This window comes from Mycothermus thermophilus (assembly GCF_041956435.1).
Source record: "Mycothermus thermophilus strain CBS 625.91 unplaced genomic scaffold VTJ04scaffold_5, whole genome shotgun sequence".
NCBI classification, from domain to species: Eukaryota; Fungi; Ascomycota; class Sordariomycetes; order Sordariales; family Chaetomiaceae; genus Mycothermus; species Mycothermus thermophilus.
In genome coordinates this window covers 3,020,134-3,047,376 of record NW_027191431.1, presented here as the reverse complement: position 1 = coordinate 3,047,376, position 27,243 = coordinate 3,020,134, and the positions used below count along the sequence as shown (strand labels likewise).

General features: G+C 57.1%; 15 protein-coding genes across 15 annotated transcripts; 7 read left to right on the top strand and 8 right to left on the bottom strand.

Annotated features, from left to right (window-relative positions):
- Positions 1 to 285: 285 nt before the first annotated feature.
- Positions 286 to 2,718, top strand: VTJ04DRAFT_8184 (uncharacterized protein; the record flags this gene model as incomplete). The annotated part of the gene is made up of 10 exons (XM_069366593.1): positions 286 to 311; positions 482 to 532; positions 600 to 625; positions 704 to 730; positions 802 to 837; positions 904 to 1,052; positions 1,113 to 2,108; positions 2,165 to 2,448; positions 2,504 to 2,608; positions 2,679 to 2,718. The coding sequence occupies 10 exons, from the start codon at positions 286 to 288 to the stop codon at positions 2,716 to 2,718; spliced, it is 1,740 nt and encodes a 579-aa protein (XP_069217512.1).
- A 673-nt stretch (positions 2,719 to 3,391) lies between these two features.
- Positions 3,392 to 4,753, top strand: VTJ04DRAFT_8183 (uncharacterized protein; the record flags this gene model as incomplete). The annotated part of the gene is made up of 6 exons (XM_069366592.1): positions 3,392 to 3,436; positions 3,547 to 3,669; positions 3,754 to 3,784; positions 3,980 to 4,482; positions 4,544 to 4,663; positions 4,724 to 4,753. 6 exons carry the CDS (start codon positions 3,392 to 3,394, stop codon positions 4,751 to 4,753), a joined length of 852 nt encoding a protein of 283 aa, XP_069217511.1.
- A 5-nt stretch (positions 4,754 to 4,758) lies between these two features.
- VTJ04DRAFT_8182 (uncharacterized protein) lies at positions 4,759 to 5,046 on the bottom strand (the record flags this gene model as incomplete). Its single annotated transcript, XM_069366591.1, has 2 exons — positions 4,759 to 4,931; positions 5,001 to 5,046. 2 exons carry the CDS (start codon positions 5,044 to 5,046, stop codon positions 4,759 to 4,761), a joined length of 219 nt encoding a protein of 72 aa, XP_069217510.1.
- A 45-nt stretch (positions 5,047 to 5,091) lies between these two features.
- Positions 5,092 to 6,208, bottom strand: VTJ04DRAFT_8181 (uncharacterized protein; the record flags this gene model as incomplete). Its single annotated transcript, XM_069366590.1, has 2 exons — positions 5,092 to 5,935; positions 6,015 to 6,208. The coding sequence occupies 2 exons, from the start codon at positions 6,206 to 6,208 to the stop codon at positions 5,092 to 5,094; spliced, it is 1,038 nt and encodes a 345-aa protein (XP_069217509.1).
- A 442-nt stretch (positions 6,209 to 6,650) lies between these two features.
- VTJ04DRAFT_8180 (uncharacterized protein) lies at positions 6,651 to 8,147 on the top strand (the record flags this gene model as incomplete). The annotated part of the gene is made up of 4 exons (XM_069366589.1): positions 6,651 to 6,693; positions 6,750 to 7,888; positions 7,949 to 8,035; positions 8,091 to 8,147. The coding sequence occupies 4 exons, from the start codon at positions 6,651 to 6,653 to the stop codon at positions 8,145 to 8,147; spliced, it is 1,326 nt and encodes a 441-aa protein (XP_069217508.1).
- A 109-nt stretch (positions 8,148 to 8,256) lies between these two features.
- VTJ04DRAFT_8179 (uncharacterized protein) lies at positions 8,257 to 9,105 on the bottom strand (the record flags this gene model as incomplete). Its single annotated transcript, XM_069366587.1, has 2 exons — positions 8,257 to 8,558; positions 8,973 to 9,105. The coding sequence occupies 2 exons, from the start codon at positions 9,103 to 9,105 to the stop codon at positions 8,257 to 8,259; spliced, it is 435 nt and encodes a 144-aa protein (XP_069217507.1).
- A 111-nt stretch (positions 9,106 to 9,216) lies between these two features.
- VTJ04DRAFT_8178 (uncharacterized protein) lies at positions 9,217 to 9,819 on the top strand (the record flags this gene model as incomplete). Its single annotated transcript, XM_069366586.1, has 1 exon — positions 9,217 to 9,819. One exon carries the CDS (start codon positions 9,217 to 9,219, stop codon positions 9,817 to 9,819), a length of 603 nt encoding a protein of 200 aa, XP_069217506.1.
- A 371-nt stretch (positions 9,820 to 10,190) lies between these two features.
- On the bottom strand, positions 10,191 to 10,594 carry VTJ04DRAFT_8177 (uncharacterized protein; the record flags this gene model as incomplete). Its single annotated transcript, XM_069366585.1, has 2 exons — positions 10,191 to 10,399; positions 10,450 to 10,594. 2 exons carry the CDS (start codon positions 10,592 to 10,594, stop codon positions 10,191 to 10,193), a joined length of 354 nt encoding a protein of 117 aa, XP_069217505.1.
- Positions 10,595 to 10,683: 89 nt separating this feature from the next.
- On the bottom strand, positions 10,684 to 11,485 carry VTJ04DRAFT_8176 (uncharacterized protein; the record flags this gene model as incomplete). The annotated part of the gene is made up of 2 exons (XM_069366584.1): positions 10,684 to 11,109; positions 11,267 to 11,485. 2 exons carry the CDS (start codon positions 11,483 to 11,485, stop codon positions 10,684 to 10,686), a joined length of 645 nt encoding a protein of 214 aa, XP_069217504.1.
- Positions 11,486 to 12,114: 629 nt separating this feature from the next.
- On the top strand, positions 12,115 to 13,051 carry VTJ04DRAFT_8175 (uncharacterized protein; the record flags this gene model as incomplete). Its single annotated transcript, XM_069366583.1, has 4 exons — positions 12,115 to 12,190; positions 12,265 to 12,294; positions 12,349 to 12,711; positions 12,774 to 13,051. 4 exons carry the CDS (start codon positions 12,115 to 12,117, stop codon positions 13,049 to 13,051), a joined length of 747 nt encoding a protein of 248 aa, XP_069217503.1.
- A 436-nt stretch (positions 13,052 to 13,487) lies between these two features.
- Positions 13,488 to 14,173, top strand: VTJ04DRAFT_8174 (uncharacterized protein; the record flags this gene model as incomplete). The annotated part of the gene is made up of 2 exons (XM_069366582.1): positions 13,488 to 14,015; positions 14,093 to 14,173. 2 exons carry the CDS (start codon positions 13,488 to 13,490, stop codon positions 14,171 to 14,173), a joined length of 609 nt encoding a protein of 202 aa, XP_069217502.1.
- Positions 14,174 to 14,405: 232 nt separating this feature from the next.
- Positions 14,406 to 15,984, bottom strand: VTJ04DRAFT_8173 (uncharacterized protein; the record flags this gene model as incomplete). Its single annotated transcript, XM_069366581.1, has 4 exons — positions 14,406 to 14,978; positions 15,055 to 15,296; positions 15,353 to 15,832; positions 15,900 to 15,984. 4 exons carry the CDS (start codon positions 15,982 to 15,984, stop codon positions 14,406 to 14,408), a joined length of 1,380 nt encoding a protein of 459 aa, XP_069217501.1.
- A 1,803-nt stretch (positions 15,985 to 17,787) lies between these two features.
- Positions 17,788 to 20,634, top strand: VTJ04DRAFT_8172 (uncharacterized protein; the record flags this gene model as incomplete). The annotated part of the gene is made up of 2 exons (XM_069366580.1): positions 17,788 to 18,918; positions 18,976 to 20,634. 2 exons carry the CDS (start codon positions 17,788 to 17,790, stop codon positions 20,632 to 20,634), a joined length of 2,790 nt encoding a protein of 929 aa, XP_069217500.1.
- A 328-nt stretch (positions 20,635 to 20,962) lies between these two features.
- On the bottom strand, positions 20,963 to 22,264 carry VTJ04DRAFT_8171 (uncharacterized protein; the record flags this gene model as incomplete). Its single annotated transcript, XM_069366579.1, has 3 exons — positions 20,963 to 21,429; positions 21,494 to 22,090; positions 22,174 to 22,264. The coding sequence occupies 3 exons, from the start codon at positions 22,262 to 22,264 to the stop codon at positions 20,963 to 20,965; spliced, it is 1,155 nt and encodes a 384-aa protein (XP_069217499.1).
- Positions 22,265 to 23,182: 918 nt separating this feature from the next.
- VTJ04DRAFT_8170 (uncharacterized protein) lies at positions 23,183 to 23,839 on the bottom strand (the record flags this gene model as incomplete). The annotated part of the gene is made up of 2 exons (XM_069366578.1): positions 23,183 to 23,530; positions 23,591 to 23,839. The coding sequence occupies 2 exons, from the start codon at positions 23,837 to 23,839 to the stop codon at positions 23,183 to 23,185; spliced, it is 597 nt and encodes a 198-aa protein (XP_069217498.1).
- Between the last annotated feature and the right edge of the window lie 3,404 nt (positions 23,840 to 27,243).

Below are 27,243 nucleotides of genomic sequence, written 5' to 3'. Positions count from 1 at the left end.
TGTTTCGAAACTGCCGGTTTGGGACTTTTCCCCTGAACTGGTGGCGGTTGTTTGCATATCCGCGTGGGCGCCGAGCGTTGGAGTGACGTCCCCAAGAACAAGACCCCCCTGCTTGCTTGTCCGGCTCCGGACCCAACCCGATACTCCGCCGTCCCTTGCTCCGGGCCGCTATCTTTCTCGCCGACCCCCTCGAACAACCTTTGACTCATTTTTCTTTTCCTCCCTCTACATCGCCCGTGAGACGGCCCAAACTACGCCCTTGACGATCCGGATCGAACGCCCAAGATGTGTGGTATTTTCGCCTGCCACAAGTGAGTTGTTGCACCTTTGCCAATTCTTGTCTCTTGAGAACGCGGGGCCGCAAAAAAGCACATGCGCCGAGTTCGTTCCACGGAGGGGCAACTTTTGACAGCCCCGCTATCAACACCTTCATCGCGATAACTTTTTTTCGGCACCTGGCTAACCCGGTGCGCGCGCGCAGCCACCCCGATGTGGTCAAATTCAAGCCGATGGCCTTGAAGCTGTCCAAGGCGTAAGTGTGATATTAATTCATTCCTATCTACAAATGGACGGCGACGCTGACCTCGCTTATCTCGCAGCATCCGGCACCGCGGTCCCGATTGGAGTATGCCCTGCCCGTCCTCCGTCTTGACACCCTTCAAGTCGCACGACACTGGCAATGGCTGACACAGAACGCTCGCAGGCGGCAGCATTACTAGCCACAACACAAGTAGGGTCCATGGGGGAGGGATTGGTGTGTGTTTTCTTGTCTGTGTCGAGTTGCTGACAGAGTGTTCCCAGTTTTGTGCCATGAGCGGCTCAGCATCGTCGGCGTGGGTGCGTCTGGATACCACGCTTCAACGGAGCCTCTGCGGATGGTTGTCAGGTCTGACAGGAAAGTAGAGAGCGGGGCTCAACCACTAACGAATGCCGACGAGACCATTATTCTCGCGGTCAACGGAGAAATCTATAACCATCGTCTTATCAGGAAGCAGCTGAAGGTCCCTTACCATTTCAAGACGACATCGGACTGTGAAGTGGTCATCCCTCTGGTAAGTGTGGCCGGACCACCGGGGGACGTATCCCAGGAGAATGCTAACCGGGGGCACCAGTACATGCAATATGGCCTCGATGCGCCCAAGTATCTGGATGGTATGTTCTCGTGGGTTCTGTACGACAAGAACCAGGACCGCATCGTCGCCGCCCGCGACCCCATTGGCATCACGACCCTCTACCAGGGCTGGTCCTCCAAGGAGCCCGGGACCGTCTACTTCGCGTCGGAGCTCAAGTCCCTGCACCCCGTTTGCGACAAGATCGAGTCGTTCCCTCCCGGACACATCTACGACAGCAAGACTGGCGAGCGCACCCGGTGGTTCAACCCAACGTGGTGGGACGGCTCGAGGATCCCGGACAAGCCGGCGGACCTGAAGCTGCTTCGCGAGACCCTCGAGAAGTCGGTCAGGAAACGCCTCATGGCCGAGGTCCCCTACGGCGTCCTTCTGTCGGGCGGTCTGGACTCGAGCTTGGTCGCGTCCATCGCCCAGCGCGAGACCCTCCGCCTGAAGAAGCTCGCCGAGCAGGCTAACGGCACCGCCACCGAGACTCCGGTCAACCCGGACACCGGCGACGGCCTTGTCGGCATTGACGATGAGAACAGGCTTAGCACCATGACCTTCCTCCCGCAGCTCAACTCCTTCTCGATCGGTCTCCCCGGAGCCCCCGATAACGAGGCTGCGCTGGAAGTGGCCCGCTTCCTAGGCACCAAGCACCACGTCATGACCTTCACCATCGAGGACGGTCTCAACGCGCTCTCGGATGTCATCTACCACCTCGAGACGTACGACGTGACCACGATCCGCGCCTCGACCCCGATGTACCTGCTGTCGCGCAAGATCAAGGCCATGGGCATCAAGATGGTGCTCAGCGGCGAGGGTTCGGACGAGATTTTCGGCGGGTACCTGTACTTCCACGGCGCCCCCGACAAGGCCGCCTTCCACGAGGAGTGCGTGCGCCGCGTCAAGAACCTGCACCTCGCCGACTGCCTGCGCGCCAACAAGTCGACTTCGGCGTGGGGTCTCGAGGCCCGCGTGCCGTTCCTGGACAAGGAGGTGAGTTTTTAATCAGTCGAACGCACTGAGAACTTTGCTAACGGATGCTACTCCAGTTCCTCGAGGTTGCCATGAACATTGACCCGCAGGAGAAGATGATCAGGGGCGAGCGGATCGAGAAGTACATCCTCCGCAAGGCCTTCGACACCAGCGACGAGCCCGACGTGCAGCCGTACCTGCCCGACAGTATCCTCTGGCGCCAGAAGGAGCAGTTCTCGGACGGTGTCGGCTACGGCTGGATCGACGCGCTCAAGGACACGGCCGAGAAGATGGTCACGGATGAGATGTTCAAGAACCCCAAGCCCGAGTGGGGCGACGACATCCCGGACACCAAGGAGGCGTATGTTGACCAGCTCAAGAGAACCGAATGCTTGATGCTAACCCTGCCGTCACAGGTACTGGTACCGCCTCATGTTCGACGAGCACTTCCCGCCGTCGTGCGCTTCGACCGTCAGTCGCTGGACGCCCAAGTGGTCCAAGCAGACCGACCCCAGCGGCAGGTGAGTGTTGCCCTACCATTGGGTTTCCGCGCAGCAAGAGAGGCGTATGTAGCTAACCGTTGCTGCTCAGAGCTATCGCGATCCACAAGGCCAAGTATGCGGATGCCTGAGCGTGGAGGGGGAAATGATCTTTTTTGTATATAGGGTCAGTTGTCTTGGGCGTTTTGAATTGCTTGAAAATGCGTTAGGTCAAACCGTCTGGAGCATTGTGTTGAGATTGATGACTGTGAGACTGTGAATGGTTTTGAGGTGGAGACCTTGAGACTTCTTCGGGCTGTCGGCCAAGATGATGCAAGTGATGGTGATGATGATGATTGGCACAAAAGGGGCCTCACATTGTCGTATTTCATCAAAAGTCAGGCAGGGAAATGCTATTCGAGCTCAAAGGAGGTCGATGAATGGAGTTCTTTGGTGACACAACACACTTACACAAACAAAGCAATGCGAACGGTCAAGTGAGATCCAGGGTAAGGGTTCGATGTGGAGGAATGCGGCTTGGCACCCGACTCACCCGCGTTTCAGCAAGGATGGCCCGCCGAACCGCCGGAGCTTGCTTGAACGTCCCTTGCCGAGGGGCCAATCAGAAATTTCCAAGGAAATTCTCGTCGCAACGCATGGACAATTCCACCGTTGCTATTTGCGTTAAGTAACCCTGCCCGCCTTCCCAACAATTCCCGCCAAAGGAGCTCTTTGCTTTGGTCCAACTTCTCTCCGTCCTCCAACATCCACCTCCCACCCGTCGATTTTTTTTTGCCAGTGTTCACCCTCGAAACCACCGCCAACATGCCCGTCCCTGCTTTCTCGGATATCGCCAAGGCGGCGAACGACGTACGTTGCGACCCGATGTTCACCTCGGGAGAGCGGCATTTCTCCGCGGCCTCCCGCATCCAATTGGCGGTGCCGTGGCCTGACGGTGATGACTGACTGTGTCCTTCCAGCTCCTCAACAAGGACTTCTACCACGCCTCGGCTGGCACCATCGAGGTCAAGAGCAACACCCCGAACAATGTCGCCTTCAAGGTGACGGGCAAGAGCACCCACGACAAGGCCACCAGCGGCACTGTAAGTTTGTTTGGTCCTCAGTCAGGCGCATACGCCCTGGAGTGTCATGGACAGTGCTGACAGGCCCGGACGCGGCGGCTCTAGATCGAGGGGAAATACACTGACAAGCCCAATGGTGAATCCGCCCGCTCCTCCAGCCCGCGCAAGCTTAGGCGCTCGCCCCGGCCCGCGGAACCAGCAGGACAGAGCTTCGACCTGACTCTGTCCCGCATCCAGGGACCAACGTTGCTCAGCGCCCCCGCGTAGCTAGCGGTGGTGACGCGCGTGCCCGGACCGTCAGCCATGATACTAATGCGATGGAGTCGCGCAGGCCTGACCCTCACCCAGACGTGGAACACGGCCAACACTCTCGAGACCAAGATCGAGATGGCCGACAACCTCGCCAAGGGCCTCAAGGCCGAGGGTATCTTCAGCTTCCTGCCCGCCACCCAGAAGTACGGCACCAAGTTCAACCTGCACTTCCAGCAGTCCAACTTCCACGGCCGCGCCTTCTTCGACCTGCTCAAGGGCCCCACCGCCAGCATCGATGCCATCGTCGGCCGCGACGGCTTCCTCGCCGGCGCCTCGGCCGGCTACGACGTCGCCAAGGCCAAGATCACGGGCTACAGCGCCGCCATCGGCTACCAGGCCCCGACCTACAGCGCCGCCATCACCGCCACCGACAACCTGAGCGTCTTCTCGGCCAGCTACTACCACAAGGTCAACAGCCAGGTTGAGGCCGGCTCCAAGGCCACCTGGAACTCCAAGAGCGGCAACGCCGTCGGCCTCGAGGTCGCCGCCAAGTACCGCCTGGACCCCGTTTCGTTCGTCAAGGTGAGTGAGAGCGAGAAAGGTATGTGGTGGGTAGGTAATCGCAGTGCTGATTATGCCACAGGCCAAGATCAACGACCGCGGTGTTGCCGCCGTCGCCTACAACGTTCTCCTCCGCGAGGGTGTCACCCTCGGTGTTGGTGCTTCGTTCGATACCCAGAAGCTCGACCAGGCCACCCACAAGGTATGGCTATCCTCTTGTCTTGGCATCCTGTGACCCCTTCTCCTAACCCCTCCTTTGCAGGTCGGCACCAGCTTCACCTTCGAGTCGTAGAGCAATCATCGTATTGCTGGGATGCGCGGGAACGGAACCCATCTCTGGCGCACCAGGTATACTGTACACGGCATACCGGTGAACCGTGTGTGTATCAGACCTAGAACCGCATAACTTGCTGCACATGCAGTGGAAATAAGCACGTCGCTTTCATGTGAAGCGTAGATCTTCGAGTATGCTTGCGCAAGAAAAAAGAGTTTTCATGATGTGTCCCGCTGCCACTTGTCTTCTTGTGGTTGTCTATGACAACTTCCCATCCATGTTGTAGCTCTGGAACCCAGGCTCTCTGTCATCTCATCCCGGCTGAGCGTATCCCCTCTTGTTCGTCTCATATCCCGTCATTCCTCCACTTTCACTGTCCCTTGTTTAACCAGACTCGTCTTGTCCTTCCCATTCTCCCCGGTCCCCGTCCCCGACGCTGCTGTCGCTCCTCCGTTCCTCATGGCCCTAATCTGCTGCTGCGAGGGAGCCCCGCGCGGCCGCGACGCCGGCATCGCGTCCGCCAGCCAAAACGTCGCCCACACGATGGCCACCAGCATGCCCGCTATCCCGAGGAAGCTGACGTTTGTGGCTGACTCGCTCTCGTTGATGTTGACCCCGCGCTGCGCCGCCATCCGCTGCGCCCGGCGGGCATCCGCGTGCCGCTGCGCGCGCTCGTGCGCTTCCCGGTCGAAGTGCGGGACTTCCCGGTCGTGGTAGGGGGTTTGGCCGGGGCCCATGCCGCCGGTACCCCATCCGTTGCCGTTGGTGTATGCGCTTGGTCCCGCTCCTGGTGGTGGTGGTGGCGGTGGGCCGTTGGCATCCGAGGATGCCCGCGTTCCGTACCCCGCGCCCATGCCCGTGCTCTCCTCGTGCGCGGCGCGGCGCTTGGAAGCGTGCGCGCCCCATCCGCCGGAGCGGTAGAAGCTGGGCGGCGGGCCCTGGTAGGTGCCGCGGCGCCGGCTGAGACCGGAGGCTGGGCGGCCGCCGGCGGGGCCGGTGCTGTGGTAGGAGGGAGAGGGTCCCGCGGTTGGGGCGTTGCGCCGGAAGTGGCGCGCCATGACGTCGCGGTCGTAGCGGGCGCGCTTCTCGGCGTGGCTTAGCGTCGCGTAGGCCTCGCTGATGCGCATGAAGCGGGCCGGGGCGTGAGGGTCGGAGGGGTTGACGTCGGGGTGGTGGCGTTTGGAGAGGAGGTAGAAGGATCTGTGGTGTAAGGGGTTGTTAGGAGGAGGAGGAGGAGGAGGAAGAAGAGGAAGAGGATGGTGGAAGGATAGTGACGGACTTTTTGATCTCGGCCGGCGAGGCGTCCGGAGAGACGTTGAGTGTTTCATAGTGGTTGCGTGCGCCAGCGAGGTGGGCATCAAGGCGGAGCGAGGACGACGATTGAAAAAAGCGCCGACCGGTCCATGTTGGCGCTGGGCGGGCGGTCAGTAGGGCGGTGCGCGCCGCACCGGTGGGATTGTAACGAAGCGGCATACCGCATCCTAGCATGCCCCTTCACATGGTCTGGAAGAAGTGATGATGGGGAAATCGTCCAAGGAGGATGGGCGTCGGGATGTACTTACGCACCGGGCGAAGTCGGGGGCTCCACTTTTTGAGTGCAGTGACGAAATCAAACGCTGATCCTTCACGCTTTTGCCACCTTGGCAGCCACATTTTGACACAGCCACACATATCCACCCCCACTTCCAGGTTTGAAATGTATGTGGCGCTCGGGAAGGAAACCCGTTCTCAATCTCTTGGCGCGGGCCAGGATGGGACGTCAGCCCCGCGCTTGCTTGCAAAAAAAGTTCCAACGACAGCCTGTTTGCGGCGGGGCAGTCACAGCCAATCTGGGGCCAACAGCATCTGACATTTCAAACTGCGGCTCAACCCGCAACCATTGTGTTCTGTCGATATCATTCAAGACTCAGTCAAAATGGCGGCACAACCCCCTACAGAGGACCTCAGCAAGCTGACAGGTATGTGCATCTGGTTGGACTCTGCATGTGAGCATCGGCCCCGCTGACAGACCCAGTCCAGGACGCCGGCGCCACGTCGGATGCTCCAGCTGCCGTTGCCAACGGCGACGCCAAAGGTGACAGCGATGAAGATGAAGACGACGTAGAAGAGGCTGCTCCAGCCGCTGGTACCGGTGCGGCCAAGAAAAAGAAGAAGAAGAAGCCCAAGAAGAAGAAGAAGGGCCCGACGCAACAGTCCGACCCCCCGCGCGTCTTGATCTCGCAGCTCTTCCCGGACAAGAAGTATCCCAAGGGCGAGGAGGTCGAGTACGTCAACGAGAACCGGTACCGCACCACCAGCGAGGAGAAGCGCCACCTCGACAACCTCAAGAGCGAATGGTTGAACGACTACCGCCAGGCCGCCGAGGTGCACCGGCAGGTCCGGCAGTGGGCGCAGAAAACCATCAAGCCCGGCCAGACGCTGACGGAGATCGCCAACGGCATCGAGGACTCGGTGCGCGCGCTCGTCGGGCACCAGGGCCTCGAGGAGGGCGATGCACTCATCGCCGGCATGGGTTTCCCCACGGGACTGAGCATCAACCACTGCGCGGCGCACTACACGCCCAACGCGGGCAACAAGATTGTGCTGCAGGAGGACGACGTCCTCAAGGTAGATTTTGGCGTGCACGTCAACGGCAACATTGTCGACAGTGCCTTCACCATGGCGTGGAATCCGCGCTACGACCCATTGTTGCAGGCCGTCAAGGAAGCCACCAACGCCGGTGTCCGAGAGGCGGGCATCGACGCGCGGGTGGGCGAGATTGGCGGTGTTATCCAGGAAGTCATGGAGAGCTACGAGGTGGAGATCAATGGCACCACGTATCCGGTCAAGTCCATCCGCAACCTGAACGGACACACCATCCTGCCGTACAGCATCCACGGCACCAAGAGCGTGCCGATTGTCAAGAGCAACGACCAGACCAAGATGGAAGAGGGCGACGTGTTCGCCATCGAGACCTTCGGCACCACCGGGTCAGGCGAGGTGCGCGAGGACGGCGAGGTGTCGCACTACGCCAAACGCGGCGACGCGGAGAAGGTGCCGCTGCGCTTGTCCTCGGCCAAGTCTCTCCTGAATGTCATCACCAAGAACTTTGGCACGCTGCCGTTCTGCCGGCGGTATCTGGACCGCATCGGTCAGGAGAAGTATTTGCTTGGGGTAAGTTGTGCTGTCGGATGCTTGCTTTGCTGGACGTTCGTAACTCATGCTCCATCACAGTTGAATAACCTTGTTGCCAATGGCATTGTCGAGGCATACCCGCCTCTGGTTGACAAGAAGGGATCCTACACCGCCCAGTTCGAGCATGTGAGTAGCTTACCGCCGGATGCTGACTCGAGCGAGCATGTGCTGACGCTAGCAGACCATTCTTATCCGGCCTACCGTAAAGGAGGTCATTAGCCGGGGAGACGACTATTAGTGGATTCTTGTAGAATAGACATTCGCAAAGGGTTCGAGAAGTCGTGGCATGTGGAGAGGGCACAGGGGCATGAAGAAGATGCGATGAAGGGTTGATGCCCGGCGTGGCATTAGGTAACTGGGCTGCAGTGTTGTTGATTTACAAGTGAGGGGAAGTGGATGCAATCCCACGTTAGGCCGACAGCCGGTGCCCAGGTCCGCCCGACCGCCGAGGTGGCCGGGAAGGGCCCGGACGGGTCTCCGGAGTTGGGTCTATTGCCGATCGATGCTGAGTTCAAAGCGGTTCGCCGAGGTTCGCCCCCGCGTCCGGGAAGGCCGTGATCAGGGAAAAAGACAAACTCACTTTCACTCCGTAGTCTGGGGAATTCAGCGTTGATCCCGTGCAAGTTTTCCCGCAGCGGCGAAAAAGTGCCTGAGAGTTTGCGGTGAAGCCCGCTCGCGAATCTTGGAAATGGCGATGATGCATGCTTTCACCAACCTTTCGCTGGAATTCGCTGTCCGCCATTGGGCGCATCTGTATCGAAGGCGTTCTCGACTTTCCTGCTTGTCCCGAAGTTTTTTCACCCGCGCCCCACATCCCTTCCGCTTTAGGAGGCTGTGAGCCGGGGGGTTGGCCAAGGTTGGCTCGCGCAAGAACCACTGTCAGCGTCGCCACAGGCCCGCCGATAAGATTCCCCCGTTCGCGCCCCCTCCGCCCAGAAAAAAAGTCTCAGCCGAAAAGAAATCCCCCTCAGAGGGCGGTTGGATTCAGTCACTTTTGCATGTGCCGCACCTAGCGAATTGATATTCGCTCACTTTCTCTAAATATTTTGTTTTTTTCCACCACTTTCGACAACGCGAAGGACGATTGTCGACACCACGACCCAACCCCTCTGGGCTGCCGTTGGTTTGGTTTTTCGGGCATCTTTTCTTTTGGATTGCCCAATTTCGCGATCTCTTCCCTGGTTTTCCAACGTCATTTCCTCGGTTGGCACGACCCCAGCAGAGATCCGGTTAACCGGCCGTCTCTTCTAAATCCCCTCTGATACACCACCATCCTTTGGGCGCACCCTCAACACCACACAACGAAAATGAAGGTCTTCTCCAACACCGAGACGTTCAACTACTCCTGGGAGGAGGTTTCGACCGCCAACTGGCGCAAGTACTGCCCATGGAACCAAAAGTCGACGCACGTCGTGGCCGTCGACACCCTGAGCCGCACCGTCGACCCCGAGACGGGCATCCTTCGCACCGAGCGGCTCATCACCTGCCGGCAGAGCGCGCCCGACTGGCTCCGCAAGATGATCGGCGGCAACATCGAGGACTCGCACGTCTTTGAGACGTCCTACGTCGACCCCCGCAACAAGACCGTCACCATGGTCTCGAGCAACCTGACCTGGAGCAACCTCATCAACGTCCAGGAGACCGTCGTCTACCGCCCCGCCAACGAGCACCAGACCCGCTTCGAGCAGACTGCCCAGATCACGGCCCTCTGCGGCGGCTGGCAGCGCATCAAGAACAGCATCGAGGACACCCTGGTCAAGCGCTTCCGCGAGAACGCCATCAAGGGCAAGGAGGGCTTCGAGGCCGTCCTGGCCATGAGCCGCCGCGTCTTTGCCGAGGAGCGCGAGCGCGAGAAGATGATGATGATCCAGGCCCAGGCCCCCAACATCCGTCTGGCCGCCCGGGCGTGAATGGGCGTCCTTGTTGCTGCATAGGCGGGATCTGAAAGGGTCCGCCTTATTCACAAGGCATCCACGTCGCGGAACACGAAACTGTCCGAGGACAAAGACCTTGTGACCAAACAACCAACAACGACGACGAAAGCCGAACCCCAGACCCGACACATCTGGGGTCGTGCTGCGATGACTGGCACATCAAACATGCATGCAACAAATCAGTTTTCAACACATTGATTTTTCTTTTTTCCTCTCTTCGGAAGGGCCGGCCAGCATGCGCCGAACAAGCCCCCCGCATGGCCAGACAGGAAACAAAAGGGATAACAGGTTCATCAAAAAAGATTCGGCGGGCATAGAGGCGAGGGCGGCGGCGTATCGGAATACTACTAGCATGGCGTCACGGTTGGCTTTCTGATTTCATTTTCGTTTTCGGCGTTTCCTGTCTTTCCTTCATCATGCATCATCGTCTGATCTGCTGTGGTCGAAAAGCATGGCGAGCAGGCAGACAGTTCATTTGCGCGGAGTCCGGGAGATATATACCCCGTGGATTTGGGCACCCATATAGAAAGGTGCGGAGGTGCGTGGGAGTGGAGTTCTGTTTACGGGGACGGCGTCACAGGCTCACGGGCCGGTCTGCATGTCAACTTTTGGGATGCGATAGAGAGGACTTGGCCGGAGTTCTGGAGTTGTGTTGGTGGGGAATGGGATCTTCGAGACACCCCGCATTTTCCTGCCTGGTTTGGTGGGATGGATGGTAGTTGCGATGTCGATAGAGGATAGATGTAATCATAAACGAACACCCAACTCCGCTGCGCAATTTGGTGGCCAAATCTTACTTCGAGTGATTGTGTGTTGATTATGTTTGTTCAGACTCTAGCCTCAGTGACAGCTCACTTCCCTCGCTGTTCCAGGCTCGGTTTGGGATGTCTCCCTTGCCCGCGCCAGGCAGCGCTGGAGGTAATACCGCAGCAGCTTCCTCGTCTCGACGTCGATGTTGGAGGTGTTGTCACCCTTCCCTGTCACAGCCTCCTTGTCATTCCTCTCTGCTTCATCCTGTGACTGTTTCCCTTCTGAGTTCTTAGCCGCGTCACCCTCCTTGGCTCCAGCACCTGAACCATCACCATCTGCGTCTACGTCCGCCTCCGCCCCGAGAACACTCCGTAGAAACTCTACGGCGGTATCGTACCGCTTAAAGAAGTAGAGCTCCTCGGCGGCGTGGAGGAGGGCTTGGGCTTCGGGTTTGGTGAGATTTTGTGGCGGAGAGGATGCTTGGGATGGAGAGGGTATGGATATGGTTTTGTAGAGCTGGTGTTGTCAGTATATTCAGTCTCACTCTCTTTAAGCTCGCGATTCGAGACTTGATATGGTGATCTGGGAGGCAGCGCATCATGAAATGAGGAAGAACTTCGGACTGAGGAACCCAGGGCCGGGGGTAGTACAAGCATGAAAGGGCAAAACATACGTCTCCATTCTCAACCTTCGGCCGATATGTCCTCTTCAACTCCTGGAAGGCTTCTTCCGACAGTGCTGTCCTCTCGGCGCGGGTTGGTTGGTGCTCTGTTGCGAGACAGGTTGAGGTTGAGGTGGTGGTTGCGGTTGGCGCGGCGGCTTCGTCGGGCTCTGAGTCGGAGAGGTTTACGGAGAGGAGGAGGAGGTTGGGGTCTGTTGGTTCTGGATCCATTGTGTCTTTGTTGGAGTTGGAGGGACGGAGGTTGTGGGTGTTCAATCGAGTAAAGGACTTAAAGGGTGTTTGGAGAGGTCGTGAGAGGATTTCAAGGGTTTCTGTGAGGGATCAAGGGGAAATGAATGAAACACAACGTCAAGTTATTAATTGAGCTTTAAAACCTTAATCCATCTATGCCTTTTGCCGGGGGATGAAGTGTGTGTTGAGACCCCAAGTTGTAGTATGTTGAATGGAAGTTGGGAGTTTGTCGAGGCCGGTGGTTTCTCAAAGTGGATCCGGAAGCCCCGCCGGCGTTCCGCAACCCCTCCGGCCCCACTTTCCCTCCGCCCTCCGACTCCGCTCCGTTCCGGCCTAGTTCGGAATGATTGCCCAACTTGATAACAAAACCGTCCCTGGATCTTATAGGTCCGGTAGCCCTTTCAGCTCTTGAGGCTGCAAACGCTGTTCAGCCAACCTTGTTCGAGCCTCAGGTTATTTCGAAATAAGAACAGCACCATCTCCCGTTCCGCTCGGAGTCAGGCCGATTCCGGGTTTGGCACTTTACCCGGTTCACGTATTGACTTATACGCTACAATCCGTTAGCCACTTCTTGAGTCTTTGTGCTCCGGCAACATCAGCTTCAATTCATGGACGAAACCCTGAACCTTCTGGTTGACAAAATCTGGGCCAAGTTCCTGGCGGCCCCTCAAGATCGGCGCTTTTGTAAGTCAACAGTCCCCTGGATGATGTCCTGGTAAGCCACGTTTAGAGAGCTCCTTTGTTGACAATACACAAAGTAATCGGCATTTCTGGCATACCTGGCTCCGGTATGTCTCCCCCTGTTTACTTGCGTATGTTGCTTATTCTCTGACCCATCACAGGCAAAACAACCCTCTCCAAGCGCCTCACAGCCGCCCTCAACGCGCGGCATGCCGCATCCCTTCCAGATGCAGCAGCCAACCCCTCACAACCAGTAGCCATTTTCGTCCCTATGGACGGCTTCCACCTTACCCGGGCTCAGCTAGACCAAATGCCAGACCCAGCGTTGGCTCATGCCCGGAGAGGAGCCGAATGGACCTTCGACGGAGCTGGGTTCGCACGGTTGGTTGAGCGGCTCGCTGAACCGGCGGAGGGACAGCTTCCAAGGGTGCTGGCACCGTCTTTTGATCATGCCGTCAAAGATCCGAAGGAGGATGATATTGCTATAGAGGGACATCATCGGATTGTTGTGTTGGAAGGGATTTGTGAGTCTCTTCATCATGATCCGCTGGCTCCTCAACTTCAACCATGCCTAACAGAAAAGCAGACTCCCTCCTCTCCATCCCGCCCTGGTCGAGCTGCATCCCCCGGTACTCACACACAATATTCGTCCGCTGTCCGCATTCTACGGCCCGCGCACGCCTTGCAGCGCGACATCTTGAGGCAGGGATAGTCCAGACCCTTGAGGAGGCGGACCGTCGCGCGGTTGAGAATGACTTGACGAACGGCGATGAGGTGTTGCGGCTGCTTAGGGAGGAGGATGTGCATGATTTTGTTGACAGCGTTGAGGATGGTGGGTGGGCGAGTCCGTCTTCTGAGGAGTAATAGTGTCGTCCAGGTTTCTTGATAGGTAGACGAATACATGGTGACATGGTGACTGTTGTGTCGGAGACTTTGCCACATGTTGTGCAAGGACTCTACGAAAATACCAGGAAACATATTTGACTTGGCATTCAACATCAAGTTAAACTAGGACTAGATTTTGTCGAAATCAATTTGCTTGAATACTAAGTAATAGGTCTCTAGATACAAGCTTTCTCATCTTCCCATGTGTTAGTGAAGCACTGCCAAGCCAAGCGGGGCGTCCCCAAGTCTTCCCACTCAGACAGCGAAGCCAAACTCCACAATTTCACATTCTGGAATCTCCTCATCTCTCCTATCCTCACTCACACAACCTACCTTACATAGCTACGCATCCAAAGTAGTCTTCTCATATCTCAAACCCATCCCATTTCTTAGGAAGCAACAACCCTGACCCAAAATGCCCCTCCCAGACTTCACCTCCCCGCAAACCTTCCCTCCCTTCTCCGCCCTCCCCTTCGCTTCCTCCAGCGCCCAAGAACAACCCCTTAACCAACCCTACTACCTCCTCGCTCAAATCACCCAAAACATGACCCTCACCAAACCAACCCTCATCCTCACCGATTCAACCTCGGCCAGCTTCGCGCTGGTCTTCGACTCGCGCCCCGGCGCCGGACCCGAAACGCTCGACCTCAAGGGCATGGGCCTGAAACCAGGCTCGACGCTGGTTCTGGAGGGCGCCAAGAAGGGGTTGCCGCCATCTGCCTCTCCCGAAGATGGGAAGCAGGGTCACGTGGTGGTCTCGCGCGAGGAGGAGGGAAGAGTAAAAGCGATTCCGGCGGGGAGGGAGAAGGTGGTGAAAGTGGGGGAGTGGTTGAGGAAAAGAGATGGGGAGGGGAAGAAGAGGGGATGTGAGAGTTGCGGACGTGAGGAGGAGCAGGGGTTGAAGAGGTGTACCGGGTGTGGGGAGGTTGAGTATTGTTCCAAGGTGGGTTTCTTTCTGGATTGCTGGTTACACTCATGCCAGCTTGTCGTGATGATTATGGCTTGCTCACGCTGGGACAGGAGTGTCAAGTCAAGGGGTGGAATGACGGGCACAAGGCGGACTGCAAAGTCATCAAGGCCCTCCGGGCAATCTGGCCATGAGACTCTTGCTCAAGAGGCCAGCAGGTAGAACTGGATTGGCGGTTCTATCTACCACCTCTGGAACAGGTTGAACAGGTGGGTAAACATCTCATCCAACCATACCCTCCAAACTCCGTGTCCTAAACAACGCCAGAACATGCGCCCTTCCCAGACCCAGCCTCTTCGTCCCATCATAACCAAAAAAAAATATATACAAGTACACCGAAATAAAGGCCCAACCAAACTCCGTCTATCACCTCCCCATGCTCATCCATAGAAACGTCCCCACCACCGACACCACCAGAACCGCCGTCACCACCCCGGCGCCCGCCCGATCCCGTGCCGTCACCGGCGGCAGCTCCCCAGGATTATACTGCTTCGAGTTCATCCCCGCGTTCGGATCTCCTTTACTCGTGCCGCCCGAGTCCGCCGTCACGAACACGTAATCCGGGTTATGCTCCACCATCAGCGCCGACACGGCGCCCAGGACGTTCATCTGCTGCCCGGCGCCCTTGCTGCCGTCGTACTGGCGCTTGGCCCACTGGAAGCCGCACGTGCGGCCGTCGGCCTCGCCCGTGCAGGTCGAGATGGCCGCCTCAGCCGAGCTGCGCAGCACGGGCAGCACCTTGGGCGCGATGAAGGGCGCCACCGTGGTGGCTGCCGCCAGCCAGCGGTGCAGGTACCCCTTGAAGCTGAGCATGTCGGTCGTGCACGTCATGTTGGTCTCGCAGGGCACCTCGAAGGCGACGCCGTCCGGGAAGAAGTCGCGGATGGCGCCGTCGACGAGGCCGTCGACGCGGTCGCGCCATTTGGGGCTGCCGTCGGTCTGGGTGAAGGAAGTGGAGGTTAGCAAGTCAGAGGAGGTAAATGCGCGCAGAAGCTGGAGAAATGGACGGGCTTACATAGTTGTACATGAAGGCCGCGCCGAGAAGGAAGATGGCGTTGTTGTAGGAGAACTGGGCCCGGTTGAGGTCGGTGCAGTTATAGTCCACATGGGCGCCGTCATACACTTGGTAGTCCTTGGTGATATACCCGACGCCCTCGACCCAGTCCCACGTCTTCTCGGCCCACTCGGCATACGTCTTGTTTCTGGTATAGCGGGCCAGACGGGCACCGAGGTTGAAGAAGCAGCCGTTGGCGATGGCTGGTCCCCGTCAGCAAACTCTGCCTCTGTCCTGTTTCCGACACAGACCAACTCACTGTTCTTGTAGTCATAACCGGCATTCGACCACGGGATCTGCCACCTCAACCCGCCGTTGCACGTCTCATCATGGCGCTCAGGGCTGGCCTGCGTGTTAAACACGGCCTGCGCCAAAGCCAGCCACTGGGGCTGGTCCGGCGGCGGGTCAGGGAAGCGGAGCTCGGCGGCCAGCATGGCCGACATGCCCCAGAAGCCTTGGTCGTCGTTGCCCAGGGAGAGGGTCACGTTGGGAGGCATGTAGTCGCGGTTGGGGCCGGCCTGGTGCACCATGGCCTGGGTGATGACGGCGTTGTACGAGTCGTCGCCTGTGTACTTCCAGTAGTCGATCAGCGTCCCCCACATGGCGCCGGCCTCCCACCAGTAGTAGTCCCCCGCGGGAGGGGGCCCGGGGAGGATGCCGGGGGTTTGGCCCGTCTCGTTGCCGTGGTAGTACTGCATCAGGTCCCAGGCGACGGTGGCGGCGGTCTTTTTGATGTCGGCTGAGGGAGGTAAGAGTTAGATGTTTACAGTATTTCAGAGGGTGGAGGAACCAGGACGTGTACGTACCGACAGTGTCGATGCTGTAGGCGGCATACGCAGCGCCGGCCCCGAGGAGGGCGGTCGCCGCTACTACGGAGCTTGTGGTGTACATTGAAGGGAGAGACAAATCCTACGAGTGAAAAGCGAGCGACTGAGGTGAGGCAAAGTGAGGAAAGCAAAGAAGGACGGCCTTGGAACGGCCTAGCAAGCGTGGGCAACAACGGAGATATGACCGGACCTCACTCGACCATATAGGTCAGAGGCTATGGAAGTGTAGTGTGGCTGAGCAGCATGACCGGGTAGTTGGCTCGACCCTGTAAAGTATGAATGGCACGGGAACGGCCGACGTTAAAATTGCCCGGTCGCAAAGATCCCCACCTCTTGGGTAGTATTGGGTGTGTTCCTGCGAATCTGGAACTTCCCGTCGGGAAGTTTCCAACCCAGGCAGCAACTTAAACGCCGGTGACACTTGAAGAGAGAGACGTGGAATGAAAGAAGTGAATGAATGGAACTCCACAAGTCCATCGCAGATGCCTCAGTGAGATCAACTCCACATGGAGCCAGCATAGCCAGCATAGTGGCATCCGGAAACATGACCCGGTCGAGTTCCGTCTTGGGATACGAGAATGAAGCATGACTAGCGCTGACCGAACAGATCCGGCGGTTTTGGAGGGCGGCACTTAAACATTGTGCGATGTTTATAAATTCTAGATCAAGACCCGGAAATAGAATTGGGAATGACTTGGGAATGAGATAGGTGCGTAGTATATGTAAGTGACGACTCGAACTGGCTTGTGCTCTTTGGATGGATAAGGTAGTCCCATCCCATGTGAAAACGCCGTCAAGGGCAGTCGACCCCTGGAAGCCGTTGGAAGTCCAGGCTCATGCAAGGGCAAGAGCGGCGCGCGGAAACCAACATGAGCCGGGTCTTGGCAACATCCAGCGGCGCCAAGCCCTTTCATCCCTGGGCGTTACGTCACTGAAGTGAGCTGGCTGCCCCGCTTCTCTCTATGATCAACGGAGCTTGATCTCCTCAAGGACAAAAACAATGGTTGCTTTTCCATAAAAGTCGCATTTATTGACTTGACCCCGGTGCTTGAAAAGGGCAGAGAACTAAGCGCTATGCTGGGGTAGATGCTGTATACACTAAAACCGTCGTCCCGTGTTTTCAATGCTATCTCGGAAGTTTTGCTGAGTCTGGACAGGGGTTCAAAATTCAGTTTCCCGTCCTAGACTCTAGATAAGATGGAACTCGACCAGTTCTCCCCTCTTTAGGATAGTCCAATTGAAGTCAGTACACGATGTCCACTTCTTTCCTCGCAATTCCGTGTGTTGATGTTGGTCGCAGTGCTCCCAACTGCCGCCCCTGTGAAGCGGGAAGGTGGAACCCCACTTGGAGTGAATCCCGTCTTTCTACACCCAAAAATGTACGTACCTATGTAAGTATAATCATACCAAACCTCAAGCTTGTCCATACCACCACAAAGTTCCAGGTTGTCCGTATTACGGAATGGCCCGGGCAATTTGGGCGACGGTCCCACGGTAGAAATGGAAGTAGGGAAGTGATTCCTATCCCACAGTATCACGGCGTTAGGGATGGGAGTCTGAGACATTGAGCTTCAACCAAAATGGACATGGCATGATACCAATCGGGAAAGCAATGGAAACTTCGAGGCGCGCACTCGATCTCGGGTGACGCTCGCATCATTGCGGCTTGGCAACACTTGACACTCACGGCACTCACTACCTTACACAAGGTTGCCCCTCATTGATAGCTCCGTAGCTCTTGTTGCCTGACGTCTTCTTGCCCCACGTTCACTCCGAGGAGCTCCAACAACCTCACCTCTTCCAACTCCAACTCATCCCCAACACAACAACACACCACAGCAGTCGTCGTCCTTGTGCAGCACCGAGCATGGCGTCGTGGGTTGGCATGCGCGCTACGGCCACGCCGGCCCAGGTCGAAGCCGTCGCCCGCGCCATCCGAACCACTCCCATCATCGACCACCATGCCCATCCGCTGCTCAAGACCGACGCCGTGGCCAAGAAGCCCCTCCTGGCCATCACCACCGAGGCCACCGGAGACGCCATCGATTCCGCCACCAGCTCCCTGTCCCATCTCCGCGCCGTCCGCCAGCTCGCCTCCGTCCTGGGCTGCGGCTACTCGTGGGAGGCCGTCGTCGCCGCCATCGAGGAACGCCGCCTCGAGGCTCCCGAGGACTGGACCGCTGACTGCTTGGCGGGCATCGAGACCCTGCTGCTGGACGACGGCCTCGACAGCGAGGACGACGCCAATCCCCTGTCGTGGCATGACGACTACACGCGCACCAAGTGCAAGCGCATCGTGCGCATCGAGAAGCTTGCCGCCGACCTGATCCGCCGCATCGCCAACAAGAGCACCCGCAAGGGCGAATCCTTTTTCGACGAGTGGCTCCGCGAGTTCGACGCCGAGATCCGCAAGGCCATCGACGACCCCGACGTCGCCGGCTTCAAGTCCGTCATTGGCTACCGCACCGGTCTGGACATCACCGACTGGCCCAGCGAGGTCAGCGAGACCCATGCGCGTGCCGATTTCAGGGACCTCGTGGAAACGTCCAATCCCAAAACCTTCAACAGACTGCAGACCAAGAGCCTGAATGACCTCATCGTGCACCGCACCGCGCGCCTCATCCGCGATAGCCCCAGCCGTCCCAAGAAACCCCTGCAGTTCCACACCGGACTTGGTGACAACGACCTCGTCCTGGCCAAGTCGTCGCCCTCCCACCTCCAGCCCTTTATCCGTCTGTATCCCACCGTGCCCATCGTGCTGCTCCATGCAGGCTACCCGTTCACCCGCGAAACGGGCTACCTGGCGTCCGTGTACGAGAATGTCTATGCCGACATTGGCGAGGTCTTCCCCTTTGTGAGCCAGGACGGCCAGGAGAGAATGCTGCGCGAGATCCTCGAGGTGTGCCCGTGGACCAAGATCCTGTGGAGTACCGACGGCCATTGGTTCCCGGAGACGTATCTGCTTGCCATTATCCAGATGCGCGAGGTGTTTGAGACGGTAGGGTACCCGCCATGTTTTCTCTGCTTGTGGTGAGCAGAGCTAACCATCCGCCAGGTGCTCTGCGACTATGTGCGTAAGGGCCACATCGGGTGGCAGGCGGCCATCGACCTCGTCCGAGATATCTTGTTCAAGAACGCAAGAAAGCTGTACAACCTGGATATCGAGTTTACGGAACTGGTAGATGAGCCGGGCCCTCCGGCAGGATCCTACCAGACCGACGCCGAACTGCTCCAGGCATTCCTCAGGGACCAGCCCACGCCCGACTTTGTGCGCATCTTCTGGAACGATTTCACCGCGACGCAGCGCATGCGCATGATCCCTTTCCGCAAGCTCATGTCGCTCGTCAACGATGGTTTGTCGCCTGACATCGGCATTACGTCTGCCGTCTTCGCCTTGCTTCAGAACGATCGCCTGTTGCCGAACGTGTTCCCGACGGGAGAATACCGTCTCCATCCCGACTTTTCGTCGCTCAAGAAAGGACCCATTGATGGCCACATCAGCATGGCGGGAGAGTTCCGCGAGCAGTCCGGAGCCCAGGTCCCCTACTGTCCACGCTCCGTGCTCCATCGTGCCGTCGAATATGGCGCTCAAAACAACCTCTCGTTCCTCGTCGGTTTCGAGATCGAGTTCCTTCTTCTCGAGCGCGATGCCACGCCGCTCGGCGGCAACTCGGAGGGAAGCAAGATGGTCTCTCCTTCCCAGTACTCGACCCTCGCAACCGATGGCCACGCCTGGTCCGTCGCGCGGTACTTTTCGAACCCGCGCGTCGCGACTCTCCTTCGCGATATGGTCTCCGCCCTGGCAGACACGGGCATTTACGTCGAGCAGCTGCATGCCGAGAGCGCCACGGGCCAGTTTGAGCTCATCCTGCCGCCCTACCCGCCCGTCGAGGCCGCCGACACGCTCCTGCACGCTCGCGACATCATGTCCGCCCTTGCCGCTGCCGCAGGCTTCAAGATCAGCCTCCATCCCAAACCCTTCCCCAACGCCTGCGGCACAGCCTCGCACATGCACATCTCCCTCGCGCCCATCCGGCCAGTCCCTGCCCCAAGGAGGAAGAGCTCAGTCTCTGCCTCGGCCGCAGTCGCAGCAGCAGTCGCAGCCGCCAAAGACGCGGCAACAACAACAACCATCCCCGAAACCGCAGTCGAAACCGCCGTCGAAACAACCGCAGTCCCCCCCTCCGAAGCCCACACGTCCTTCTACGCCGGCGTGCTCAAGCACCTCCGCGCCGTCGCCGCCTTCACCTTACCCTCGCCAGCCAGCTACGACCGCTGCTCGGACGGTACCTGGAGCGGGGGCCGGTGGGTGGCGTGGGGCACGCAGAACCGCGAGACGGCGCTGCGCAAGATCGAGGGCTCGCATTGGGAGGTGCGCTGCTTCGACGGGCTGGCCAACCCGTACCTGGCCATCGCGGCCGTGCTGTTTGCGGGCGTCAAAGGGTACGCGGACGGCGAGCCGCTCGTCTGGGGCGACTGCGAGATTGATCCGGCCAAGTTGACGGAGAATGATCGCGCGGAATTGGGCGTGACGCAGATGCTACCGGGAAGCGTGGCGGACGCGCTGGAGGCGTTGAAGAAGGATGAGGAGTTGGTGGAGTTGATGGGCCCGGAGCTGGTGGAGAGGTACGCGGCGGTGAAGGAGATGGAGGTGCAGTTTCTGGGAGAGATGGGGCATGAGGAGAGGAGGAGGTGGTTGATGGAGCGGTATTGATGATACGGGAGGAGGGAATGGAGGACGGGTGTCATGGGCAAGGAAAACGATATTGATGATAGGGTTATGTCACAGATAAGGTTGGTGGAAGAGGGATGGGTATGGATTGGAGTTGGTGGAAAATGGACTATGGAGGATATTTGCAAAAACACACATGATGTATTGCGCCGGGTGTAAACTATGCAACACATGACCAACTCCCAGCCGCCCTAACAAAACACGAGGCTATTCTCAAATACCGTACCGTGACCAGACCCGTCTTGTAGTAAACAAAAAATACTGGATATATACCTATGCACTCCATACACATTTTTCAGCCCCCCGCCGTCTACTCATCCTCATGCCCCTTCACCCCCAACATGCCCTGACTCTGCTGGCGTTTCCGACCCAGCACCTCCTTGGCCCAATCCGTCAACCGGTATCCCCAATGTCCTGCGACCAGAACACCGCTAATGACATTAATCACCTTGATGGTAAACAGGAAAAGGCTGTCGCGCGTCTCGACAATGTTGAGCAGGATGGGCTCGATGTCGTACTTGACGAATATCCCGGGGACGACGTTCTCGGCTACCTCGCGGGACTGTTCAGTGACGGCGTACTGGTTGGTGAAGATGGAGGAGGAACCCCGCTCTTCGGGGCGGCCCACGCTGTAGATGGTGGGGACGACCGAGAGGAAGTATTGGAAGCGGTAGAAGTGAACGGGGGCGAGGTTGACGGTGCGGTCGAGAGGGTTGACGAGGGAGGGGAGGAAGGGGCCGAAGGAGAGCTCGGAGATGATGTGCGAGAAGTTGAATGCTGTTGTTGGGTGGTTGATTAGTTTGGATGTTGTTGACAAAGAAGAGGGGGTTGGTTGACATACCGCTGTGATCCAAATGCGTCCCGCCGCCCATGTAGCCGTGTCCGCGCGCCGTGAAGTGGAAGTCGCCCTGCACCTTATTCAGCTCGAGCGTGCCGTAGATGCGACAGCTGTCCGGCGTCGCACCCCACAGCCGCGGCGTCTTCCCCCACTTTGCCTTGCGCAAACCCAGCGCGACGATATCGTGGATGTGCTCCTCTCCGAAACCTTCGTCGTGCTCGACCGCCGCACCGCCAGTGTACCCTTCCCCGGTAATCACGCGGCCCTGGGCGTCGCGGCCCAGGCGGTGCACGCCCTTGCCGTCGACCCAGTGCGCCCAGAGGGTGGGGTCGCGCTTGAGCCGCTCGGCGGCGTGGATGCGGTCGCCCGCGGCGTCCTGGACGTTGACGTGCAGGTCCTCGCAGCGCATCTTGACGACCACGTCGATGTTGATGGGCAGGACGTGGCCGATGCCCTTTTCGACGGCGAAGGTGTGCTCCTCCTCGCCGCGCCACCAGCGGGACAGCTCGGCGCAGAAGAGGATGAAGGAGACGAGCATCATGGCGACGGTCCATTTGCCGCCTGAGGCTGTGTGGGTGACATATTGCGGTTTGGATTTGGCTGGAGGGGGGTTGGTTAGCAAGGTTGACTTGGACGGGGCAAGACTCGGGAAGCGATGGGAAGAAAAGGGAGTGGGCGCTCACGGAATGCGTCAAAGGCGCTGACAATGTTGCCCTTGGGCGCAAACGGGTCGTCCTCCTCGAGGAGGGGCCGCTTCTCGTTGAAGCCGTTCATGTTGGCGGCGGGGTGGGCTGCTGCCCTTGGTTTGCGGCTCGAAGCCTGTTCTTTGTGTCCTGGGGTCTATCGATGGTGGGAAAACTCGTCCTTTGGTGTTTGCGTTTGTATTCGAGGCGATTTAAGGTTGACGTCTGCGTGGCGTGGTAGTTTCAGTGACAAGATGGAGGTTGGAGCGAGCGTCGCAGATTGACGATGGATTTTGACGGATTGGAGCCAAACTCAAGTTCGCAATGGCATCGCTCTCAAGCAAAAGTGCGCGCTGCAGGCGCAAGAGGGGAAAATTGTCGGTGTCGAAGTCAAATCACAGGTGAAACGCACCGTCATGCCTCATCAGCATGAACAGCAGCACCAGGACGCCGCATCCAAAGCCATGGATTTTGAGTTCAAGATAGACGTTGCACAGGCTTGAGGACAGCTTGACCAAACTTGGCTTGCGGCAGAGCCTCGCCCGGGCTGCGGCAAGAGCGGGCCTTCCTCAAACCCAGGCACTGCAACCCCGTTGGTGGGATCCGCGTGGAGCTCCGGCTGAGGTGGGTCCGGGGTTCTTGGCCCGATCTTGGCATCAGCCTCTCTGGCCGTTCCAACTTCAACATCAAACACCAACACTCAAAACTCACGTACAAAAAGCTCAAATGAAGTATTCCGGGTTACCACTTAACTCAATTGAAGTCTTCTCATTACCTACGAACCCGCATGATTCCAGATTCCAGAGTAGACAATTCGCTATCCTATAACCAGCCGCCCAAGTCCAATGTGCCTCTTCCTTCCATCCAACCCTCACCCAGCAGGTCTCCGTCTTCCCTCTACCCAGACATCCTCTCAGTCCTCGCCCTTTCTCACTGCTCAACCCAAGTGAATAATATATCTCAACCCTCTCAAGCATTGTACCCCAATACCCCTGATGAGCATCGCGATCTACTCGCTCCTCCGTCGCTTCGCGTGGCTCTCTTCCGTCTCAAGCCCCTTCTTTGACTTCCTCTTCCTTCCAAATCTCCGTCGCGGCGGATACAGCAATGACTTATTCCGCTTTGGCACGGCGTTGTTGTAGCCGATGTCGTCATCTGCGGGCGGGATGATTCGGATCGTGGGGATTCTCATCGTCGGCCCCGTATTCATCTGGTTGTTGGGGTTCTCGTCCCAACTGCCACTTGAACGTCCAACAAAATTGGCCAGCTTGTCGACGCTGTGATTTGCCTTGTCCTTGGATTGCTTGCCGTCCGTTTTGGCGTGTTCATCCTTGTCGCGGGCCCCGACCGTCTCGTCCTAGGAGGGGTTCGGGATGCGCTCGACAGGCGGAGCTGAAGTGTATTCATCATGAGGCACATCAGATTCGTTCCCCTCAAAGCTTTGGGGGTCCTCGATGGTGTTGGAGTCGGGTTCCTCGCCGTAGTCGCCGCCGCTTGCACGGCTCCCCTTGGCGGTGTCGAGCGTCGCAGCTAAATCAGATCCGACAGTGGACTGCTTGCTTGAATATTTGATGGTATGAATCGTAAGGGTCCCCTTCCGCAAGGGGGCCTTGTAGGCCGAGATGGCCTTGTTGAAGTTATCAAAAACGGCGAGAATTTCTGCCATGGTGGTGCCCTGATGGTTGTTGGAGTCGTTGGTCTGCTGTGTTTTGCGAAAACGGCTGAAGGGTTGAGGGAGGGAAGGTTTTCGACGACGGGAGAGTTGGTCGCGGAGAGAGCGACCTTATGGAAATGGGATGCGGCGGGAAATTCCGTAAATTGGCGTATTTTTGGTTAGGACACTTGAAATTTATTAATGTCCAAAAATGGGTTGTGTAAGTTACTGCCCTGCTCGAAGGTGCTTCAGGTAGACTTATTCATCTGAATTACAATGGGCTGGAATTGAGACGAAGTTATTGTGCTGCTGAGTACCAGCCTCTTGAGGCACAACAATAAGAGTGGGGATTCCTTGCAATCATCCTTCCAAGGGACGCCATCGGGACTGAATACGATATTATCCTCAGCTGGCGGAATCAGGCGAAGAGTAAGATCTGAACGCGTCGGCCTCCCATCCGTTTTGCCTTTATTCTTCTCACCCTTGACATCCATGTTATTTTCAGCTCCCTGGAACAACAATATAAGAGGGGGAAATCATTGACTTCAGACCCTCGAGAATTGGTGTAGGAAAAGCCGTATTCTAGATGCCAGCCCAAAACCATGTGAATCATCTATGTCTCCCGAGTCTCGTCCTTTCTTTGGTCACCTCACCCGTGCAGTCTCCTCCCCACAAGCTCTACTCATGCCCCCTACCCTCCCGCATCGCTCAACCAAAAAAAGACCGAACATCCGTTCTCTGCCGTGCCGCAGTTCTCATCAACAAGAACTCCTCAACACTTGGACCGTTCACCTGAGGGAACGGCACCTTCGGAATCCGCATCCTTGATCGACGCTTCTTCCCCCTCTTCCGACGTGGGGGATACAACAGTGATTTGTCTGGCTCTGGCGCAGAGTTGTCGCATCCAACATCGTCCTCGGAGGGTGGTGTAAGAAGAATTTTGGGGATGGAAAACGCGAGGTTCCTATCACGCTTGCCGTCATGACTGGCAATCTTGTCGGTGGTCTGAAATGAGGAATTGGACAACTGATTTTTGTTGATGTCAGTCAAACTCTTGGTTCACTTAGACAATCTATCGGTGTCGCTGCTCCGTACTGCATCATCAAGGTCCGCAGGGTCTACCGGGATCAGTTTAGGGAGCTTAATTTCCGGAGGATCCCTGTTGGGTTGGCAAGCCTGTTAGCTTCTATCGTCCTATTATTCTGGGTCGAAATGCGGAAGAGGGTATGATGAAGCGTAGATGAATAAGCTCTATCGTACAGCATCGTCAAGTCCAAACCGACCAACTTCGGATCCCTGTTGAGATGGCAAACCCGTTAGCTTCTATCTTCTTTCATTCTGGGTCGAAATCTGGAACAGGGCATGGTGAAGCGTAGATGAATAAGTTCCATCGTACCGCATTGTCAAGTCCAACCCGAACAATCTCGCAGTCCCGTCGTTCTTCATCTCTCTAGCGATCTGTCGGACGATCACCCGAGCGTCATGAAAGCCTCGCGGCGATGCGTCGTCGTTGGAGATGATGAAGTGATGGCTGTCGGGTCGAGGGCCGGGACCGACCTCCCGATGGCTCGGCGATGCATCGGGGGTTTGCTTTTCTTCGTTCATTGTGTTGTTAAATCTCGGAAATGGAAACTCAAAAAGAAGCGACAACGACTTGAGACGAGATGCTGGTTGGAAGGATGAATTTCGAAGTCGCTGAGGATGATGTGATGGTGTCGAGTCTGAGAGTTGAAGAAACCAGCAACAGATTACAGGCCGAGCAAGATGAGTGACAGAACCTAAAGGGAACAGGTGCTTCCGCGACGGGTGTCTTGTTCGCGTCCGCACATCAACAGTTGTTCGCATAATTCTGGCGTCTATCGTACTACTCAGCTGCCACTTCTTTATATGATGTGGCCACGCCTCTGGGAGGTGTGGCATTGTTGTCAAAAAGTGCGAGGTGCTTAGTTCCAGACCCCTATTTATAAGTACATAGGTGAAGAGGTGTTCTGTGTCCCACCCTAAGCCACTGAAACATCTTCATCTAGCCCGTCCTTCCGTCTATCGCCCAAAAGGTCTTCTCCAGCTAGGGTATACTCTTGCTCCCCGGCATTCCATTCTACAGCAAGTATATTCATTGGCTCATGTCTCATATGCGAATCCTTGTCAACCCCGTCTATCCAAGCCTCGGCCGCTTCGCAGGCTGATATTCCACTTCAGAAAGCGCCTCAACTCTCTTCTTCGACCTCGCTTCTTCTTTCAATTCCTCCTGCGCGGTGGATAGAGGAGAGACTTGTCAGGTTTGGGCACGGCGTTGTCATAAGACCGCATAGGCCGTTGACCTAGACTGCTACTCTATGGAGATTTAACAGCAGTGATGGGCTTGGACAGTATACATAGGTAAATGATTGCTGACGGCGTATATATGGATAGCTCAAGGCAACAAAACCACATTGTCTCTCACAATACCGACTCAACTCACATCGGATATACGTTGGTCTATGGTGCTAGAGCCCGAGTCTTGGTTCAAGAGTAAGATATGCCCACCTTATATTCTTGTGTCCCCATGTCGAACACTTGATGCGAGTGGCTTGTCAAGGCTTCGTTGTCCCGGGTGAACAAATCCATCCCGGAAAAGGCCGTTACTCAGAGAAACGGCGTTCAGTGAGGAATAAGCACCCCGAACTTTAGACTGAAAAATACAGAGTGACTCATTTTGTATACTGTTATGCATATTGATGTCTACGTTTGGTTTGATGCTCTGTTTCAGGTTGGATGTAAAGATACTCCTCAGTGTGTCCTGGACACCATTTCAATGAGATTGAAGCCGTGACTGCTGCCTTGGCTCTTGGGGACGCCAACACCAAAGACGAGCAAGCCATACCTTCACACGCACGGGCAAGCAACGATCATGGGCTGCTTGAGTGGCATGGAAATAGTTTGTCTCATCACAGTAACTTGTTGGTACCTACATAGATACAGCCTGTGCTGGCATGTCGAGGGTTTGGCACACAAGCACAGACAACAGATACCTAGGTCTCTAACGGGCATTCCCAGTTAACCTTGCACTAGGAACTTGGATCAAGATATGCTCAGAACCTATCGGCAAGGCTCACAACCGGGTGACCGAACGTCCTGATCTTCAAATCGACCTTTGATTCCGGGTTAGGGGCTATGGTTCTCGCTGGTTGGTGTCTCTCCTAGAACTTGACGCTCGTCTTCTCGACCCCTTACAATACTTCCCTGCGTTGTCCAAAGTTGAAGTCTTACTTGGCTTTATCACTTCACATGTCCATCAACACCCACAGTTCTCAATTTGTTGTTGACCTTCACATGCTCATCATCATCATCATCGTGGACGCCACTTCTTACCCCACCTAACCCAGACCACTCGCGCCCTCAAAACGCGGCTGCAACGGAACCCCAGATTTCTACCC